Below are 21,605 nucleotides of genomic sequence, written 5' to 3' on the forward strand. Positions count from 1 at the left end.
AAAGAGGTTCTTTGTGGTAGAGGTGAGAGAAAGAACATTGCAAGTAAGAGGGAAAGAAAAAAACAGAAAGGAGAAGGACTATCATGTGCAAACTTTGATTGCATCAATGAATAATTGATTGACTGTTCAAAAATTATTCTTCTAGTGCAAGAAGCTATTTTGTAGTCTGCCTAAATTACAACCATGGAGTCTCAATTGGAATAGACTTAGAAAAAATTTAATGTACTCAGTTTAATTATCTCCTTTTTTCCCCAGACAAGAAAAGGGAGGTCCAGAAAAGATCTCCCCCCAAAAAATTGCCAAAGACCATACAAATAGCAGTGAACATTAAAATCATGGTAGTTACCACTATAATCTAGGTATTTTTCAGGTCTACTATAATCCCCTGCTCATGTTTCATTGAAAAGCAAGAGTGCAGAGAAAACTGCCGAGTTAAAACTGAAACAAGCCCAATAATGTAATATATAGTTAATTTACACAAAGCTTATAGGCAGGCAATAAATCACATGCATGTATAGTGTGAATTCTTTTGTAAATTGGGGAATTTAAACCCTTGGAAATATTCTGATGTAAATCATGTATGTGTAAAGATAACTTACTTAAAACGATAGGTTCTAATCCCATAGCAAAATCCTTTTAAGATTTCTAAGCAAGAAGGATTTCTAGGGCCTCCAGATCATGAAACAGAGAACTATTTTGTTCATAATAGAATTTTCAATTCAGACTCTAATGTCTTTAACCTTTCCTCATAGGTCCAATTTTTCATCCCTTTAATCATTTCCGTTGTTCTCCTTGGACCATCTCCAGTTTCTCCATATCGTACTTGAATTGTGGAGCCCTAAACTGGACACTGTATTCTATTAAGGGCCTGACCAATGCCAAGTATAGTGGGAGGATTACTTCCCAGTTCTTGCATGTTATACATCTAGAACATGGAGTCCTAAGAAAATCTGAAATAATGTGGAGTTGTTATATAATTGATTGCAATTTTCCCACCCTGTAAGTCATTTTTAAATAGAATATTGGCATGTTCTTTTAAACATTACTTTATGCATTTGTGTTTGAAAGCTAACTAGTAGTGTGTATATTACCTAGTTAACATTTTAAAGAAAGCAAGCTTTTTAGATAAAAACAAGTTACTGCTACTGAAGCTGATATCAGATAATATTAAGTATTTACAATATGGCACTGAATTAGTGCTACAATGCTATCTATCACTGACCTCCCTTGTATTATTCTACAGAAAAAGATATTATGAGATCAGACAATATTAATATAAAACATTTTTGGAGCAGGGTTCTAAATGTTTACAAATAAAAACATTCATATCTTGTTCTTAATGAGCACAGATATTTTAAAATATACATATGTAATCCATTTCATTAGCATAGTTTAATAAATATTTAGCAAAATGTTAATCATAAAGATTTTTTTAAACATCTGTAATTTTGTTTTCACTACCTAGTTGGAATGGTAACAAAACCAGCAAGTGAGCAATCCCAGGACTTTTCAATACACAATGAAGATTTTCCAGCATTGCCAGGCTCCAGCTATAAAGACCCAACAACAAGTAATGAGGACAGTAAATCTGTAAGTTACTGTAAATCATTTAAAAAAAATTTTTTTTAAGATTCTTCTTTTCTCACTATATTTGGCATTTTGAAGTCGTGTGTGTGTGTGTGTGTGTGTGTGTATCTGTGTGTGTGTATATATAGTAACAATTAAATTTTTAGTGATATAGAAAACATAATTTATCAGAATACATTGTTGTTTCCTATCAGTTTGCAAATTGTTGTTGATCTCAGAATTAATTTAAAATTTTGTTGTAGTTCCTGTTACCTGACTCTCTTGATGTTTGAAATATTATATCCAGAGGCATCTAGGTGGCACAGTGGACAGAGCACCAGCCCTGGAGTCAGGAGAAAATCTGATCTCAAATACTTAACACATCCTAGCTGTGTGGCTCTGTTAGCTGTGTGACCCTGGACAAGTCACTTAACCCCAATTGTCTCAACACAAATAAAGAAAGAAAGAAAAGAAAGGAAATATTATATCCAACTAAGGAACTGCATTTTCTGGAATGAATTTTCCCATTTCTATTCCTGTGTTGATTTTAGCAAAAAGATTTCCTATTCTGGTTTACCCAACATGTTTATTTTGTTCACACTTATATGAAGTATCTCTTCACTAAAAATGTTATTTATTATCACAGTTGAAAACATAAGGACATTAAGAACAATATAAGAAATCACATATTCTAAGCAGGAGTAATATCATTTATGGAAATAAGTTAGGTAATTTGTTTTTTGTTTTTTGTTTTTTTCCTAATGGAGAACCTTTATAAATTCTGTTTTAAAGAATTCCCTCAAAATTTTTTATCTTTCTGACTAGAGAGAAATGACTGTTATAGGCTTTGCACTTGATTTTTTTTTTTTTATTTTAAATTTATTTGAATGTTTTATGGGGTGCTGTGGAGACTTTAGAGCAGGGATTCTTAATTTGGTATACATGGAAAGATTTCAGAGAGTTCATGAATTATTGTTATTTTTAAAACATTTTAATAACTTTGTAATCCTAAGTAGTTCCATTTCAAAAATTCCCAAAAAAGGAGTAAGGCCTCACTGGGTTGTTAAAAGGGATTTTCAAAGATAAATAGAATGCTATCTATACCTTGTGAAAGATATATTAACTTGTCATTAACTTAAATATAATTTCCAGATATATAAGTTGTGATTATATTCACATAATAAATATTCATCAAATATGTGATCATGAGAGTTTTTGCAAATAAGCAGACTTTACATTCACTTTTGAAAATTCTTCCTCGTTTCAGAATTTGAATACATCTGGTAAGACATCTTCAAGTACAGATGGACCCAAATTCCCTGGAGACAAAAGTTCAACAACACAAAACAATAACCAGCAGAAAAAAGGGATCCAGGTGTTACCTGATGGTGGGCCCATATAAGAGACAATTTAACAAATTTTTGAATGTATATTATTTATTTCACACAGAAAAGAACTTTAAAATTTAAAAATGTGGTATTCTTATCTAGGTCGGGTTACTAACATTCCTCAAGGGATGGTGACGGACCAATTTGGAATGATTGGCCTGCTGACATTTATTAGAGCAGCAGAGACAGACCCAGGAATGGTACATCTTGCATTAGGAAGTGACTTAACAACACTAGGCCTCAATCTCAACTCTCCTGAGTAAGTCTTTTTTCAGTAAACAAAATCATTTTTTAAAAAAGCTTTATTGCTTTTTATGATATATATTAGTAAAAAACAAAGTAAATTTATCTTGTAAGTAAAGCATTGAAATGTACTGTCAGTTAAATTGAAATTTTCTTTTTGGTAAAAAAATAGCCTCATAGTTTTGAAGAAAATCAATTAGCATTATAAGCTTTCCATTAAACTATAAACTTGTAGTATATTTTATGGGCTTTATAACTGTTCTTTTTAATGAAAGGTATTTATCCATTTTTTTCTTTAATACATAAGCATTCTGAATTTTTTAATGAAAATTTTAGAAAATACTAATTTTTTTTAAAGCTAAAGTGCCTCTACCAAATGGTTCCTTATCATATGCCCAAATAATTGCTTAATCCATCAGTAAGTATTTTAATTTGGGGTTCTACTAGTAATGAAAAAGTCTTAATTTAGCAATATGGCATCTATAGTTCTGTTTTAAATTGACTTGTTAAAAATGCTAGCACTATATATAAATTTAGCTTTTATGGGTTTTTATGTTAATTCTGCCATATTAATTCTTTGATAATAAAGTTAGCTAAGACATTAATTATCTCATATTTAGTTTGGCAAAATTTTTAGAGAAATGTGCTAAAACTAAAAAGAGAGCCATAATGTGTGAGTGAATACTAATGAAGGTATTCCCTAAAAGGCAAAAAATTGCTTTGATGATAAAAGTAGGCAAGTTATATCATGATTAAGTCCCATTTGAAATTTGTTTATATTGATTTCCTCTTTTTTCCACTTCTTTGAATGAAAAGTAAAAGTAGAAAATTTCCAATGTGACAAAACTTTAGGGCTATTTTGTGTTTATTACATTTCTAGGGTTAATATATAAAGTTATAAATATAAATAAATATATATATACATAATACATATATATAATCCCTTTATAGTGTTCTGATCTTTAATTTATTAATTTTTGCTTCTGCTATTTATTTCACTAGTTAACATTTGGAAGAAGCTTATATCTTTATTTAATTTATAAAATCAAATCCTCCAATTCCACAAGTAAAACTCAGTGCCAAAGATATTAGCCTTTGATAAATAATGATTATGTAGTATCTTTTTCCCCAGTGATATTATAGTATTAATAAATCCTTTGTGATATACAAATATCTGTATCTATGTACAGATACACACATATTCACAATGTATTTATATATACATATAAAAATATGTGGGAAAAATTTTACTGACTTGATAGTAATTTTTTTTTTTCCCTGTTCAGAAATCTCTATCCCAAATTTGCATCACCTTGGGCATCTTCACCTTGTCGACCTCAAGACATAGGTAGGGGAATCTATTCACATTGAAACTTATCCCCTCAATTTTACTCCCAATATCTGTAGATAAGTAGGTAATCAGCACTCCCCCCCCCCTTTTTTATTATATAGACTTCCACGTTCCATCTGAGTACTTAACGAACATTCACATTAGAGATAAGGTGAGTATGCTTTTCTTCTCCTTAATCAACCTAAGTTTAATTATCTGACAAGTAAAACATTTTTTACAGTTTAATGCTGCATTTCAGAAATACTTAGCTGCCTTTAATTTGTAAAATTATATGTTTTTTCACTTTATAAAATTCTATTTGATCTCCTTTTGGTTCATTTTTTTTCTCTCACATTCAAATGGTTTCTTGGCGATCCAATATTATTTATAGATACTGATATTTTGCTTTCCAAAGTAGTCATTAATAGCATACAGATAGGACTTCTGCCCATGATATACACTATATGGAGAACTTTGCCCTTTGATAATTATATTATATGCTCTGGTTCTTGAAAGTGAACAATATTTTAAAGTGACATATATTGTGGCTTTAAATGAAATATTCTGTAAACACGTGAAAGGTCTTTGTCTTCTTTAGTGTGGTAAAATCCTGGTATAGAAAATCTACTACCACAGATTGCAATCCAACTGTTATTTAGTAAATACATAAATTGTAGGGAATTATCTGATGCATATAGAAGGTATATAATGAATTGACCAAGGTAAAAAAGTGTTGAGATAGTATTTGAACCTAGGACTTCCTAATTCTAAATCCAGAATTTTCATATCCTACTTCTATTTTCACTGTCAATGTATGAGCTGTGCTTAAAAATTCAGTTGTGAAGTACATTTTTCCATATCTCATTATATTTTGTTTTTTTCCTAAGTCTAGTATGAAACAAGTATTAAGAAATAGAAGCCCTAATCTATTTCTAAGAAGAGAAATATTATTTTAAATTTCAACAATAGAGAAAAATATAAATCTTTTTAACCAACTTAAGCAGAAATATGGGAAGGAGGAGGTCAATAAAAAGCACTGTCAGATTTTATAACAATTGAAGAATATGTACAGTGGGGAAATTCTTTGAAACTGAGCGATAGGTCTTTAAATAGAAACAAATTTGTTAACTGTTTAGGACTTACAGAATTTTGTAATGTATTTAAAATAATTTTGGGAAAAGAGTAGTCGGGCATACTAATTACGAACTGACAAAGAAACTGATTCTAGTTTTCAAACCAATTTTTTCAACAAATAATTGAGTTATTGATGTTATAGGTGATTTGCAAAGGTTAATAAGACATTGCCTTTATGGAATATGCAGACTAGAATGGAAATAAACATAATACAGATAATTAGGATATAGAATTTTACTTGATAACATAAATGATTAGAAAGGCATGAAGCAAAATGCTGAGTGCCATGGGAAAGCCATCGACCATAGAGTGAAAGACATTTTATGATATTTGAACTGGACTTTAAAAGATGGGGATAAATTAAATAGGCAAAGTGAATGATGTCAAGTCTTTTAAGGCTTAGAAGGAATGTGAGCAATTATGGGAGAATGATGCTGTATTCAAATGATAGAGCAGTTTGATGGGAAACACAAGCTGAGAGTAGAAATGAAATGACACTGGAAAGCTAAGATGACACCATATTGTATTACAAGCCATTGATTCCTAGACAAAAATAGTTATTTCAAAATGAATGGTACACGTTATTCTTCTACCCTTCACCACTTAAAATTACTTATAGTAATGGCCTTACTTTTTTATTTTTAACATCCAGCTAAATTATTATCTATACTCTCATTTTTTGACATTCTCCACACAGATCTAGTGCTGAAAAAGACCGTATTTGGTTCCATTTGGTTCCAATCTGTTCAGTATAAGGGAACAAAGGTCATATAAGTAGAGAGCTATAGTGTTAGAATTGAGAGTTAAATTCTGATTCTCTGACTTTAAAATACAACACTCTTAACAATTTCTCATATGTATTTAGAGGAACTTTAATTCTTCAGTCTTCTGCTAGAAAAAGAGGGAAGCATTCTAAAGACTGCCATTCCTGAAACAGCTATCCCTTTACATTTCCTCCCAAGCACCCTGTGTCCTGTCTCAGTCTTAACCATTTTTCTCACCTGAGTTGGTGATATTGACTCTCCACTCCCATATTCCCCTTTTTCCCTGAACCTGAAATCCTGAATTAATAAACTCATTCCCCAGTGATTAACAAATTCATACTTCATCCTATGCTCCCAGTCTCAGTGATTTCTGAACCCCTGGCTGTCATTGTCTCAGTTTTACTATGACCTGCTCTGTTAACTTCTTAGTCCCCTCTACCCTGCCTCAATCTATGAACACGTTTGCAGAAATTTAATTCTCTTTAGAAACAAGCCTGCTTTAATTTAAGATCTTTTCCTTTCTCCTGTCTTCTTGCATTCACTGAAATCTAGTCCCTCCTGATGATAAAACTTTCATATTCATCATTCCAGCATTGGTTGAACTTTCAATTATATCCCCTGTTTTGCTGGGCAAGTAGGAATACTTCTTATTCCCTGTTTCTACTTCTAAGTTCTCTGTCTACTACCATCACTCATTTACTTCTCCTCCTTTAAAGGATGACTCACTCTATATTTAGATAAGATTCTGATATTATCACAATCAAGATTCTGATATCTCCTGACCTTGAGGACACTCTTCTTTCCTCAGTAAATTCAATCCCTGACTCAGTGCCTTATCTTTCCTCTCCTAACTCTTGTTCTTACAGTAGGAGAGGTTAGTATCCCTAATCTCATAGTTCAACTTACTTTCCAAAACTTACTCCTCCACCCCATTCAACTATACATAGAAATGATAAGTCCCCTAACTTGCCATTAACTATAGGGGTTCCACTTTAATGTTCATGAACTCAGAAATTGCCTTCTCTGTTCACAGTTCTCATTTTACCTCTCCCTCATCCTTACAACTCCAAATCCTGTTAGGTCATTCAGTTTTTTCCCAGGCTATCATACCTACACTGGCTACATTCTCTTTACTTTTCCACTTTGACCCTTTGGTGAATCAGTTCAACTTGAAATTATTCTGTTTTTCAGCCTTTTTAGCTCCTTATTTTATGGCTGTTCTTGATCTTCCCTCTCTCAGCCTTAGATTATTCTTAACACTTTTATTCCTATTTATATGCTACTGAACAAAGCTGGAGAAAATCACAAAACTATGACTGGGTATACCACAAATTTCTGTTGCTTCTTTTCAATTGGGTCTTCCCTACTTAATCCTCTCTCTTCTCTTTTAACCCTTCCATCTGACAACCTTGCCTTTTGATTCACTGGGGAAAAATGAGATCATTTGCTTGCAAGTTCCCTCTTATTTCCTTTCTTTTCTTTCTCATCTCAAATTACTCAGCTGTCTTCAGCACCATCTCAATTTCACCCTTATGTCAAGTGAAGAGATGGCCTCCTTTTTGCCAAGACAAACTCTTTATATGCATTTCATTTTTGTCCCATCTTTTGTAGCAGATATTCCATCTATCATCTCTGCTGCTTACAAAGAAGCCAATATCTTCTTCATCCTCAAAATATTTTCACTTTAGACAGCCATTCCCACTAGCTTTTGTCAAATCTCTCCTTTTGTAGCTAAACTACTTGAGAAGATCTATCATTAGTGGATCCATTGCCTTTCCTCTCACTTCATTCTTAAGCCTGCAGTTTCTAACCTCTTCATTAAATTAAAACTTCTCTCATAAGTTAGCAGTGATTTCTTAATTGCAAATGTAATGGCTTTATTTCAGCCTTCTGACTTGTTGACCTTTCTTTGACACTTACCCATCATGATACACTCTTTTCTCTTGGTTTTCTTGCCAATACTACTCTCTTCTGGTTCTCTCCCAAGATATCTAACCACTTCTCCATCTCCTTTGTTTGATCTTCATCCATATCATGCTTCATCATTATGGTTATTCTCCAAGAATTTTGTCTTGAATTATCTTTTTTTCTGTTCAGTTTCATTTGATCTCATTGATTCTCATGGATTCAATTATTATCTTTATACTAATGATTCTTAAATCTCCTTATTCTAGCCCTAACTTCTCACCGCTAAATCTCTAGTCTTAAATCTCCAACTGTCTGTTGAACACCTGGAACTCTGTCCCTAGCATATCATGAAATGAATTCATTACTTCTTCTCTTCCCCCTTTTCCCTCCTTTTAACTTAACCATTACTGTCTGGGGCAACATTTCTCTCCGTCATCCAGGCTAATAATCTAGATATCACCCTTGATTTCTCGCTCTCGACTCCCTGTATCCAAACTGTTGTCAAATTTTAATCAGTTTTCATTATGTAGTGTCTTTTTGTATATTATTTTTTCTCTCCTAACACTGCTATTATCTTATTGTAATCCTTCATCATTTCATACTTAGGCTACTCTTTTGTTGCTCATCCTGCTTCAATTCTTTTCCCCACTGTAATGTATCCTTTCAGCTATCAAATTACTTATCTGAGCATGTCACTTTCTACTAATTAAATTGTAGTCATTCCCTATCACTTCCAGAATCATATGATTAAGTGAACGTAAGCCCAGCCTGTGTCAGGAAATATTGGGCTCAAGTTCTGATTCTGACACATACTATGTAATGGTAAGGATGTCACAGCCTCTTAGTAGCTCAGTTACCTCAACAAGATGATAAGGTACAAAACTGTTGTTGAGCTCTATCAAATGATAGAGCTTTTACTACTTGAACAAAATTGTAAGTACGAAATTGCCCCAATACACAATAAATGACTAAAAATAGGCTTCATCTAGTAGTTCTAGTTATAATAGGAAATTTTCTTAAAGTCTTAAAGATTTATTTCCCGGTTTGAAATTTTGTTACATTGCAAAAACAAAAGCAAAACACCAAACATTTGAAAAATATTTTATCAGTTGGTCAGGCAGAGTATTAGCCTGCCTTCCTGCCTCTTTTCCTTCTTTTCATTTCCTCCCTCCCTCCTTTCCTTCTTCTTTCTTTCATATGTACAAATAAAAAAGGTTTTAGAATTATAGTTCTCAGTGATCAATTTATAAAATGCTGCAGTTAAAAATGGTCTATATTCTCATTTTTAAAATGGTGTTTTTTATATTGACATTCTTACACTTGTTTTATATTCTTGATTTTTATTTGATTATTCTTCTTTTATAGCTGGCTGCAATAAAACTGGGCCGATATGGAGAAGATCTACTATTCTATCTCTATTACATGAATGGAGGAGACGTATTACAGCTTTTAGCAGCAGTAGAGCTGTATGTTCAAAATATTTGATCACTTTTTTTTGTATCATAGAGGAATCATAGTCATTCTCTGGTTATCAAGTTATATTTAAATTATATGTACAATGGTATATTACATATATTATTATATGTTGTAAATTATAAAGTTTTATTTTTTAAATGACCTGCAACCTGATTTTTAAATTACAATTAGCATAATGGTATATTTTTTGATAAAGAATCGGCTTGACCAAAATATTTAAGTGGATCAAGGTAATATAATTCATGAAGACTGTTGTGAAGAAATCTACAAGAATCTTTTAATTCTTTGCCGCTGGTTTACCCAGTACAAAGGAATGTTCTTCTCTTCCTTCTGAAACTTATGTAAATTATTGGCAATCAATCAAATTGACCAAATCTTTTGATTCAGTTAGTTCTGCAGTAGTTCATGTCTACCTAATCATGTTTTTAAGTTCATGTCACCTCAAGCCTTTTACAATGTCATTGTACTTTGTTTTATCCTTAAGATTTTTTTTTTTTGCTTTCACTGTATTTTGAGCAATTTAATGGTTATATAGTAAAAGTCAAGAAAAAGTAAATAGTAGGTTGTTTAAAGTACAATGAAAACAAGGGTAAAGCGTAAGTGAGTGAGACTTTTATATGTTTGAAAGGATCATATTTTTTTTTTAAATTATGGGTAATTTTTATCCTTAACATTCTCTTGGCCATATTTAATAGTAGCTAGTATAAAACAATTGGCCCATTTATTTTCAGGAATAATTTCTGATATTTGCCCAGATATATCCACTTAAGAACAGCGTTTAGTCAATGTCACTTGATCCTAGTTGGCTGTACCTTATGTTATTACTGAATTCCCATGTTAACTATATTAGCATTTTCCCTTTAATGCCAAAAAGTGATAATTAGATTTAGGAGTTTCAGTTTCTTGTAAAGGTATTTATTTAGAATATAATAGGCATCAGGGACTATCATTAATTTTAGTAAAAACTTTTTCTAAGGAAAATGAAATTGGTTTTATCAATAAATTTACTTCACCATTTATTGCCTGAGCTGAAGAATGTTTGTATTATCTCCACTGATTTCCTTAAAAAGCAAGTTCTCCTTGTCCTTAAACTTTCTGAATAACATAAAAACTTTTTACTGCTTCCTTGTCATTTTACCTAAATGGTAGATCTCATGTTCCAACTTTCTCCATTATCCTTTCTTTCCTTTCTATTTTTCTTAGTAGGATCTGAATAAATCCTCTTAGCCTATTTTATTTCTTTCCTAAAATTAAATTCTGTAATTTGTTGGATTTTAAGTTCTCAAATGAATTCTGTAAGGTCAAATTTATTTAACCTTTAACTTAAGCCACTGTAAGTTTAGCTACATATCACAAATGAAAATTAATTCAGTCATCTAAGAACTGTCATCGGTGGATATTTTTAGCCATTCTGTGATCAGTTGCACAGTCATGAAAGTTATGTATTGTACATTTATATATAGGTGACATAATTAGTTTTTGAGTAAATCTATCCAAATATCTCTTAGCATCTTTTTTAACTGGACAGTACCCTAGTTAGTTGTCCACAGGACTGTTACAACAGCTTTTTCATGGATTTCCTTTTTTATAATCTCTTCTCTTCCCAATCCAGTCTACATAAATGTACCAAAATGATTTAAAAGTACCTCAAAACTCACAAGCACTTTAGAAATAATTGTTGATTCCTGTGGATTAGTTCTTATGTCATTCCAGTCCTCAAACTGGTATCTTTCCTCTATTAATTCATTTCTTTGGCTTTTAAAGCCCTTTATAATATACCTTATTTCCCTTCGCAAACTCTATACTTCTACTATAATGTAACCATTATGTTCCTTCTCACTCCGTCTACTCTTTCTGTGCCTTCCTATAAATTGTGATGTATACAGTGCTGTCACTTTTTATATGCTTTTTTTATTCTCCCAGCTGCTAGGACCTCATCCTGAAAAACTGCATTTATCTTATATCACCTTAAACAAGTGCATTAGTGCATTGATATAGTGCATGTTCTTGAGGGTAAGGTTTTGGTTTTTTTTTTTTTTTTTTTTTTTGGTTCACCAACGCCCAGCACAGTTCTTTGCACATAGTAATCAATAAAGACAAAACTAACTAGTTACTAGTGTCATACTATTGATATTACATTTAAATTGATTATCAAAAATACCATTGTATAAAGAGAAGAAAAGTATTTCCTAAATCATATGGCAGATATTTAACCTTTAAGATTTTTCCTTACATTTTTATGTTGTTTCTCATTTTCATTAGCAACAAAAGGTGCTTTTGTTCAATGAAAGAGATCTACAATTCAGCAAAAAAAAAAATTTTTTTACTTAAAAAAAGATACTAAGAAATTGCTTTCTTATTCATAATAAAGGATATTATTAAAACAGAATGATTAGGTGAAGCAAATTTGATTATGGATTTTCATTCATGTTTCTAAACTTCTTTAAAAAGTTTTAAAAGGATTTAGATGTTTATGTAAAATATATCAAAAATAACAGGGAAAAATAATTTTTTTTTCTTTTAAAAGTTTTAACCGAGATTGGAGATATCACAAAGAAGAACGAGTATGGATTACCAGGGCACCAGGCATGGAGCCAGCAATGAAAACCAATACATATGAGAGGGGAACATATTACTTCTTTGACTGTCTTAACTGGAGGAAAGTAGCTAAGGTATATTTTTTTCCTTGTGCAAATGTGTAAATGTATAAATCTAAACTTTTTTATTAAACCTCCTTGTTTATCTGTTTATGTATGTACTAATACATCCATTCCAATAATGTGCCAGATATTTAGCAAATCTTTTGTCTCCACTTCCTTTTGTGACTTGATTTTAGACTCCAGGAGGGGGTCATGAAACAGTTTATTTCATCAATAGTTAGGAAAATGATTGAGCCTAGTAAAGAGATTTTGTAATTTTGCACAAGTCCTGGTAACATTGAAATATATATATTTTTTGTGACTACTGAATTGTAAAATAAAGATACCCTCTTGCAATCCCAAAGTCATGTATTCTTATATTATTTAAACAAACATGAGACTTAGTTAAAAGTAACATTTTTTTTTACACATCAACATTTTACTCATTCTAGTGAAAGTTAAGTCTTTGCCAACTGTCCTAAAAAAAGAAATTATATTAATCCAAATGCATGAACTTTGAGTAAAATTCAGCATGTTGGAGAAATGGGCATATGGTTTCTCAAAACAAAATAAACAACAAACACCACTCTTGAGTTTTCCTAATAAAATCTGTAGGAAGTTACTTGGTCCCAGATACCATATCTTCTTGTCCCAATTTCAAAGATGTCTTGCTTTCAATGCTGTACTCTTGTATCTAGGATTATATGAAAGGTTAGAGTATACTGCTCTCCAAAATCCAGCATTTTCCTGCACACTTCCATTGATGATTCTAAGGGTTTAGAAATTTTGTTTTTTGAACCATTAAGTCTCAGGATTTGTTTCTCTTAATATCAAAGGTGAAATGTCATCTCATTACTATGAGATGAGATGATACCTATGGTGCATTTGCACTATGATAATAGAATAACTTTGTGGCATGAAGCAAAAATTGAAGACATTTCACTGTACATATGTTTTATGAGAACTATTTGGCTTGAGATTAGGAAGATGAATTCAGAAGAAAAATCTTCTAGTAAGTGGTTCTTTAATTATTTATGGATGTTCTGTTAGTGTAGCCAAGGTAGAATTAATTGGAGTCAAGTTTTCATACTTGGTTCTGTGTCCCAGTTAGGACCAACCAACTGCCCAGTTTTCTATGGGTATTTAATGTGAATGTGAACACCCCCAAATTTGTGTTCATCTATGTGGTTTTTGGATTCTATTAGAATGTATTATGTCATACCAGTTTCTTTGTTATGTTTTTAAAATTTGCAGTTGCATTCTTTATTACTCTACCACTGTGACCATATTATTGTAATGTTTGCTATTGACTGTATTATCAGATTCACAGAGGATGAGTGAGATTTTCTAATAAAAGTGTTTATAGTGCATCTAAATTGACCCCATAGTCAATGTACGTACCTTTCTTATATGTTATGTAAAACTCCAGAAAATATTTATGAAGGATTGTGAAGGACAGACAGTAAATTCACATTTTAGGCAATATTTAATATTTCAATTAAAGAAAAAATTAAATAGCAAGGAGTTTTCATTCATTTGAAAAAGAATTTTCTTCCCACTCATTTTAAGTAACAAAAATAGATTATACATTGGGATTGGTCCTAGACTTATTGGGGAAAAAAAATGGTGCATATTGGCATAATTAAAGAAATTAAATGAGTACAGTCAATTTGAATGTACATGTTTAAGATGGAGACTTGACATTTTGGATTATCTTGGGGAAGACATACCAACTTTTCTTAATACAGTCACATTAAGAGTATTACTCTTCCATTTTGTTTTATCAACTTTGCTAAACTCACAGAAGCACAACAGTTAAAAATAATATGATTGTAGTTTCATTATCTGCATTGCCATTCAAAAGTTTTGTTAAGGAAAACTTGTATAAAAATATTACTTTTCAGTTTTCCTTAAAAGTTGTATAAATAATGGAAAAAAATTTTTTTAAAATTAAAAATCAATAGTAACTAGGAATGAATTAGTAAATGTTCTCACAGTCCCACAAATAAAATAACAAATATGAAACAAAAATTGTCTTTTTATTTTTAAGATAACATCTCAAATTCTCAAAACTGTGTATGTTAAAGTGCTTAAAAAAGTACTCTATAAATATAAAATGTTATTCAGCTGCTTCATTCTTATTTTGAGGTTTTAGACAGTCTATTTTACTAGTTATATGCATTACCATTTCTACCACGAGTTTTCATTTTTCTTTTCAAATATATTCAAACAAAACAGTTGAACATATTTTTGTATCAAAAGAATTATTGACGGCTTTAAAATATGCAATACCAATTTTTAAAATGTTAAACATAAATTATTTACTAGCATAATATCAGGTACAGAGCCCCCATTGTCTTTTCTTGCTATTTTTGAAATATTTTTCTGAGTGTATCTATATTATATATGATCTTTCTTGTAAGTTAACTTGTTATGTACAATAAAATTGAAATGTTATTAATAAGTGAAATAGAAAATATGGGTAGTTGTGCAGTTTGAGGTAAAGAATATTTTTCTTCTTAGATAAGCATATTTGGGGGTGGGGTGAGAAATTGGCTTCAGTTATCCATATTTCAGTTGTCCTTATCACCTTACTTAACCTAAATCCTTTTCCTGTGGAAGAAATTCCTCAGTCAGGGAAACAATTTAAGAAAAAGTTTCCATTGTTTTTCTTTAGCTTATCTCAAATTTGTTATGTTTGAACCCATTTTGAACATCTAGAAAAGGCATTAAATTTATCTTGCTTGGTCTTGGAGAATAGTAGAGTGCATATCTTAGGGAAAAATCTTCCTCACAGCTGCCTCCAGATATTACAACACCATTATTTTTGGGGAGGGGGAAAGTATTGAGTTCCTAGATACTGAAATGGTATCTTATAGATATGAGGAGTCATGCTTTTGGCAAGGGTTGGATTTGATGAACTCCAAGGGCCCCTTTCAACCATATGATCCTATAATTCTAAGAATTTATTTCCTTCTCTTTCCTTTTCTTTTCCCAAACTGGAGTTATATAACAGAGTAAAAGAATCTTGAGTAGAAGTACAGTTTTCTTCATTTTTTTTTGAAATCTAGTTTAAAGTAGTTGCATTAGAACATGAAACAATTTTTTTAATAGTATAATCGTTTATTTTTCTTGAGATTAACAGTTGATGACGTTTATTCACATTAAACTATGCATCCCGGAACCATATAAATTTAAAAAATAAGACTCATCCAACAATTGAACTTTTCTTGTTGGCTTTGATTTAATCTTTAAAAGAAATGAGATAATCAGAAGATTTTGGTACCCAATAACTATAGGCCCAGCCATTGATAAGTATGCTTATACCTAGGAAATTAGAAATGCTATCAAATTAAGCAAGTCCATTTCTCTGTGTAAAATTGGGGTATAACTATTATAGTTATCAAGGAGACCTTAAAATACTCTGAACTCTTTGAAGTTGCTACTAAGAGGATCAAGTGTGGTATTTGCAAAGTGTCCAGCTTAGGTGCTTAAATGTTTTTTCCCTTCCTCTAATAAGTTTTAGGAAATGTTAATATTCCTGTTATATTGTTATATTGGACATGACATTCTCTTACAACAGACAAATTCTCTCTAGGATTATATAAAGTGATAAGATTAGTGGGTACTAAATCTCCAGATTTTAAAGGTTTTCTTCAGTCACTTCTAAAGCACTTTTTATGGCAGTGGTTTAATTTTTTGATACCATTGTTAAAACCTTTTATGCGTTCTAAGTCAATATAAATTAACCAAATTTAAACAGAATTCCTAATTTTCTGCATAATAAGCTGGGTTTTTTTTTTTTTTTTTTTTTTTTTTTTTACTTTTAGGATTGGGCCTGAAGTCTGCATAAATGCATTTTTGAGTGTTACAAGTTTGTCTATCTGGAGAAACTTTTATTTTCAAAAAAAAAAAAAATGTTTTTGATATAAATTTATATAATTCCAATATTTTCAAATTTTGTGATAATTCAAACAGAACATATGACCCGTATCAAGTAATTTTTGTCACAAGGAAAAGTTACTTTTAGTTTTTTTAAAATACTCAAGCCATTGATTTTAGGCTCATTTTCATGCCTTTTGATAAGCCTACTGTAATGTTTCCTATTGATATTTTTATTCATTGGCCCCAATTTATCCCTTATGCTACTTTGTCTAAATATGTATTTTATTGCAATTTGTCATAAAAATCCTTTTTTATAACTTGAGAGGATGGCTTGAGATAACATTCCTTAAAATTATTCCTGTGCTTCAATTAAAAAGCCTTAGACTCCTTCCCCTGTCCCTTTTAAAACCTTTAAACCTGTAGCCTGTTTTGAAGAATGCTCCTGATCATGAAAGGTCTTTTAAATCTTTGCCCTGAATTAGATGCTTTAATCCAGTACTAAAAGAGTGAAAACTAGAAATACTTAGGGAAATTGAAAAAGAATTCCCTTATAATGAGATACATGCAAGATGAATTCAACTTAAAATTTCATAATTTTATATAGGATCATATACACTAAGTCGATCTTTTATGAGAATGGAAAAATTTATTTTAAATTCCAACACAAATTTAGCTAACCAAACTCTAAAATACATCAAACTAATTTTAAAGTTTTCAGCTCTTTATGAGATATGTAGAACAAATGATTCTGTTTCTGGTGTTTTTCACTGTTAAGCAAGTAGTATAAAGTCTCTGTGTCTTAGTTACCCTAACTAGAATATGGATATAAATTTTCAGGTGAAATTTACCACAGTAAAACTTTTTAAATATCTGTCAGCAAACTCAAAAGCAGTGTGGCACCCAAAGAATCACTTAAATTATAAGTGTAAATTTATCTTTTATCTTGAATTTTCATCTTGATTTCACAAATAAAAACTTAAGGTTTTGGAGAGTCCAATCAAAAGTAGACCTCTAAGGTAAGATACCCTAAGTCAGGTTTTCTTCAGTCACTTCTTGGTAATAAAGCATTTTTTAGGGAGATGGCTTAATTTTTTTGATACCATTGTTAAAATTTTTCATGCATTCTAAGTCAATATAAATTAACTAAATCTAAACAGAATTCCTAAATTCCTTTTCTGCATAATAAAAACAGGCTTTACTTGGCTATATTCTTGAAAATGTGACGTGCTAATATAGCTTTTGAGAATTGTAAATATACATTTTGGGACTTATACACATTTGATAGTGATCTTTCTAAACCTGTACAAACCACAGTATATTTTGTTTTTTAAAGAATGTGGTGTATGGATTGGGAAATCTGGAGATAGGGGTAATTTCATGGGTTTTTAATAGGTTGGAATACTTTTTCAAGTTTGATTTTTAAAGGTCTAGATTTAAAGTAAATTGAAAAGGTAACTTGAATAAGTCATTGAATACCCCCTTTAAAAACTTGTAATTTAAATACCATAGATATTCAGCATTTTGACAAATTTGCAATGCTCTTTGTCTTAAAAGTACTTTGTGTGGAGGGCTAAAAATAGTAATGGTCAGATACATTTTGGATGCTTCAAAGAAATAGGTTTTATATGTATATTACAATTTTGAAAAGCCTATTTTCACATTGTTTTTCCTTTATCATATTCTGTTTAATCAACCTCTTTGCAATGCAGCATTTTACTTAATGGCATGAATATAGGTTTTATATTTATATAACTAAAAGTATAGTTTTGGCAAAAAGATGCAATCAAGAGGACTTTGTAATAAAATTTTCTAAATGTTTAATTTTTTTCTATTATAGGAGTTCCTTCTGGAATATGACAAATTAGAAGAAAGGCCTCATCTGCCATCATCCTTCAACTATAACCCTGCTCAGCAAGCCTTCTAAAGACTTCCCTTTTCTTGGGGTATGGCTGTCTCAGCACAATACTCAACATAACTGCAGAACTGATGTGGCTCAGGCACCCTGGTTTTAATTCCTTGAGGATCTGGCAATTGGCTCATGCAAAGGGTCACCATTTGAGGTCCTGCCTTACTAATTATGTGCTGCCCAACAACTAAATTTATAATTGTTTTTCTCTAGTTTGAGCAGGGTCTGAATTTTTCCTTTTTTTTTTTTCCTTTTTTTTTTTTTTTTTTTTTTTTTTTTTTTTTTTTTTTTTTTTTTTTTTTTTTTGGACAGCAGACATTGATCTGTAATGACAAAAAAGTACACTGACAAAGTTTACCACATAGTTTCCAAAATGTAAAAAAGAAAAAAAAAACCTAGAAAAAAAAAAACCCAAAAAATTAGACAACAAAATTTGCATTGTTCATTGTAGCACTATTGGTAATAAAAAAAAAAAAAGTTTGTGCATTTTTATGTGAAGATCCTTCTCGTATTTCATTTGGAAAGATGAGCAAGGTCTGCTTCCTTCATTTTACTTCTCCCTTCTGTTTTTGAAAGGCAGTTTTTCGCCAAGCTTAAATGCAAGAATATCTGACTGTTTAGAAGAAAGATATGGCCACAACCTTTGGATGGTTTCTAGGGTTGTGTTATTACTGAGCTTCATCTTTCCAGAATGAGCAAAACACTGTCCAGTCTTTGTTACGATTTTGTAATAAATGTGTACATTTTTTTTAAATTTTTGGACATCACATGAATAAAGGTATGTATGTACGAATGTGTATATATTATATATATGACATCTATTTTGGAAAATGTTTGCCCTGCTGTACCTCATTTTTAGGAGGTGTGCATGGATGCAATATATGAAAACGGGACATTCTGGAACTGCTGGTCAGGGGACTCCTTTGTCGCCCTGTGTACTAAAGGGCCAGATTTTCAGCAGCCAAGGACATCCATACCCAAGTGAATGTGATGGGACTTAAAAGAAGTGAACTGAGACAATTCACTCTGGCTGTTTGAACAGCAGCGTTTCATAGGAAGAGAAAAAAAAAAAAGATCAATCTTGTATTTTCTGACCACATAAAGGCTTCTTCTCTTTGTAATAAAGTAGAAAAGCTCTCCTCACTGCAGTGTGGACTTTGATTTGAGATTGTGAAGTCATTTCTTCAGCAATGAAAAATGGAGAAAAATATCTGTTGACGTTTTTATAATATGCTATCCAGCGGTTAAGAGACTTAAAAGGAAGTCATTTAACTGCTGACAATTTAATGAAATCATTTACCATTTCACATGTAGGTCAAAAAATAGTCTTAGTATAACAAGAAGAATAAAATGTAAAACATGGAAAAATGAATTATTGTAGCATTTGAACTCTTAGGGGTTTATCATAATAGTTTCATTTAAATATAAGTAGTCACAATTTACTTTCAAGCTGATACTTTATCACTTTAAAATACCATGGTTATTCAAAGATAAGAGGTTTTTATTCACAAGTTCTGAGAAGCCCAAACAAAATCATGAGAAAATTCTTTTTCCATTTCACTGTGTGATTTCACAATTTATCCTTCTGTGAGTTCTTTTCCATCTAATGTATTTTTAAATGCTTGAAGACTAAAGTTACCAAAGCAAGAAAAAGACAGCAAAACAATGTGAGTTTATTTTTTTTTAATTCTAGATTTAAACCTATTTTCTATATGGAAAAACAGTTTGTCATCTATCAGATGTTAAGAAATTAAACAATAACAACATTGCTGTGTTTATATGCCAGAGTTATAGCAATTTAACTACATTTCTATATGTTTCTTGGGATAAGAGAAAATCAACATAATAACATGTATTAAATTACTTTTTTAAACCAAAGCACCTTCATAACAGTAAAGTTAATTCATACTTAAAATTTAACTTAAACTTTACCTATGATGCAAATGCAAACAGGCCCCAATATTTTATGACAAGTTCAGTACAGTCCTAGATAACCTCTTTTAAAAATCAAGAATACATATATGTAGAATATATTTAATCCACTTAGAAATATTTCTGCATGGCATGCAAAACCATATGGGACACAAAATAAGGAAATGTAAGATTTTTTTTTTTTAATACAAAATAGAACTTTCAAAAGTCACAATTTTCCAATCACAACTGGAAAAAAATCAAATTTTGGTAGCATAGAAATAATTTTTTTTAACTTTATAGATTTCAAAGAGATCAATATATACAGCTTCCCAAATCAATGCAGTTTTATGCTTTTGCTTTTAAAGCTTAAAATTGCACTAAGATTTTGGGGACTTTCATGTATAATACATCAGTCAGAAAAAAAATTTTCTCTAACATATCCTACTACTCCAGATATATTTTCATGTGCAGTTTTCTAATTTAATAGAATCTTTGGGGGGGGTTTCCTTCCTTCAGAAATCTGACATTTAGAAGCAACTAAAATTTTTAGAATATTAAAAAGTTCAAAAGAGAAAACTAACCTCTTAACATGAAATTCAGGTTGTTTTATTTTTAAGCTGGTGAACAATTGTTATTATCTTTGCATGTATCTGTAGCGGCAAATGGTATCTAAATTGAGTAATTATTACATGGCACATTTATTATTATTAGATTTAGTCCTGTTAAAATGTCTTTAATTTAAAGACATGACTGTATTAAAAACAATTTTAAATCTTAAATTTTTTTCTTAAAAAATATAACTGCAAAAGTAATTTTTTTGAACCTAAAATTAGTGCTGTGCAAAAAAGGCTTTGTTTTATTGCATTTATCACACTATTTTCAGGTGTCTGATGTTGCAAAACTAATTCTCCATGGGGATGCAAAAATTATTTTCTTTTAAAATAATTGGAATACCTTTAAGTAGAACATATAATATTTAATATTTTACACCCCTTTGGTCCCTGACAATTCCTTTAATTAAAAAAAAAATAGGCTTTAAGAATAAAATGAAATGAAAAATTTGTACTTTAAAATAATTTTATTGACTTGGGTAATAATTTCACTTTTAATCTTTTTCTCTGTATTTTAAAGGAATCCTTTAAAAGCTTGTTTTTCCTCACATTCTCCTCCCTGTGGTACTATAAAATATCAAGTCTCTCCTCCTGAGTTTCTTGCACTTTCAACCCTTTCCACACCATCCCAAAACTTAAGTTTGGCACTTGAATATAGGACTATAAAGCAGGACAAGGATTTTAAACATTCCTTATTTGCTTAGCAGCACCAACATTACTTGTAATTAGACAAGATGGAACTACAACATTTAGTCCACTCAATTATCCACGGTTCCTTTATATGCCAGGGGGACCTGGATAAACAGGTGCCAGTAAAATAGGCTTCAGGGAATCAGATCAC

At 30.9% G+C, this 21,605-nt stretch overlaps 1 protein-coding gene across 6 annotated transcripts in view; it reads left to right on the top strand.

The window, feature by feature from the left end:
* CNOT2 (CCR4-NOT transcription complex subunit 2) overlaps window positions 1-19,382 on the top strand; it is a 160,016-nt gene extending 140,634 nt beyond the window's left edge. For all 6 annotated transcript variants that reach the window (XM_051961500.1, XM_051961501.1, XM_051961503.1 and 3 more), the window contains 8 exons: window positions 1,466-1,590; window positions 2,834-2,954; window positions 3,057-3,213; window positions 4,484-4,545; window positions 4,650-4,699; window positions 9,699-9,799; window positions 12,337-12,481; window positions 18,171-19,382. In XM_051961500.1, the coding sequence (XP_051817460.1) occupies window positions 1,466-1,590; window positions 2,834-2,954; window positions 3,057-3,213; window positions 4,484-4,545; window positions 4,650-4,699; window positions 9,699-9,799; window positions 12,337-12,481; window positions 18,171-18,257 (848 nt within the window). In that variant the 3' untranslated portion in view covers window positions 18,258-19,382. The remainder of the gene's footprint in view (window positions 1-1,465; window positions 1,591-2,833; window positions 2,955-3,056; window positions 3,214-4,483; window positions 4,546-4,649; window positions 4,700-9,698; window positions 9,800-12,336; window positions 12,482-18,170) is intronic.
* The last annotated feature ends 2,223 nt before the right edge of the window (window positions 19,383-21,605 follow it).

Source organism: Antechinus flavipes, chromosome 5, assembly GCF_016432865.1.
Source record: "Antechinus flavipes isolate AdamAnt ecotype Samford, QLD, Australia chromosome 5, AdamAnt_v2, whole genome shotgun sequence".
NCBI classification, from domain to species: Eukaryota; Metazoa; Chordata; class Mammalia; order Dasyuromorphia; family Dasyuridae; genus Antechinus; species Antechinus flavipes.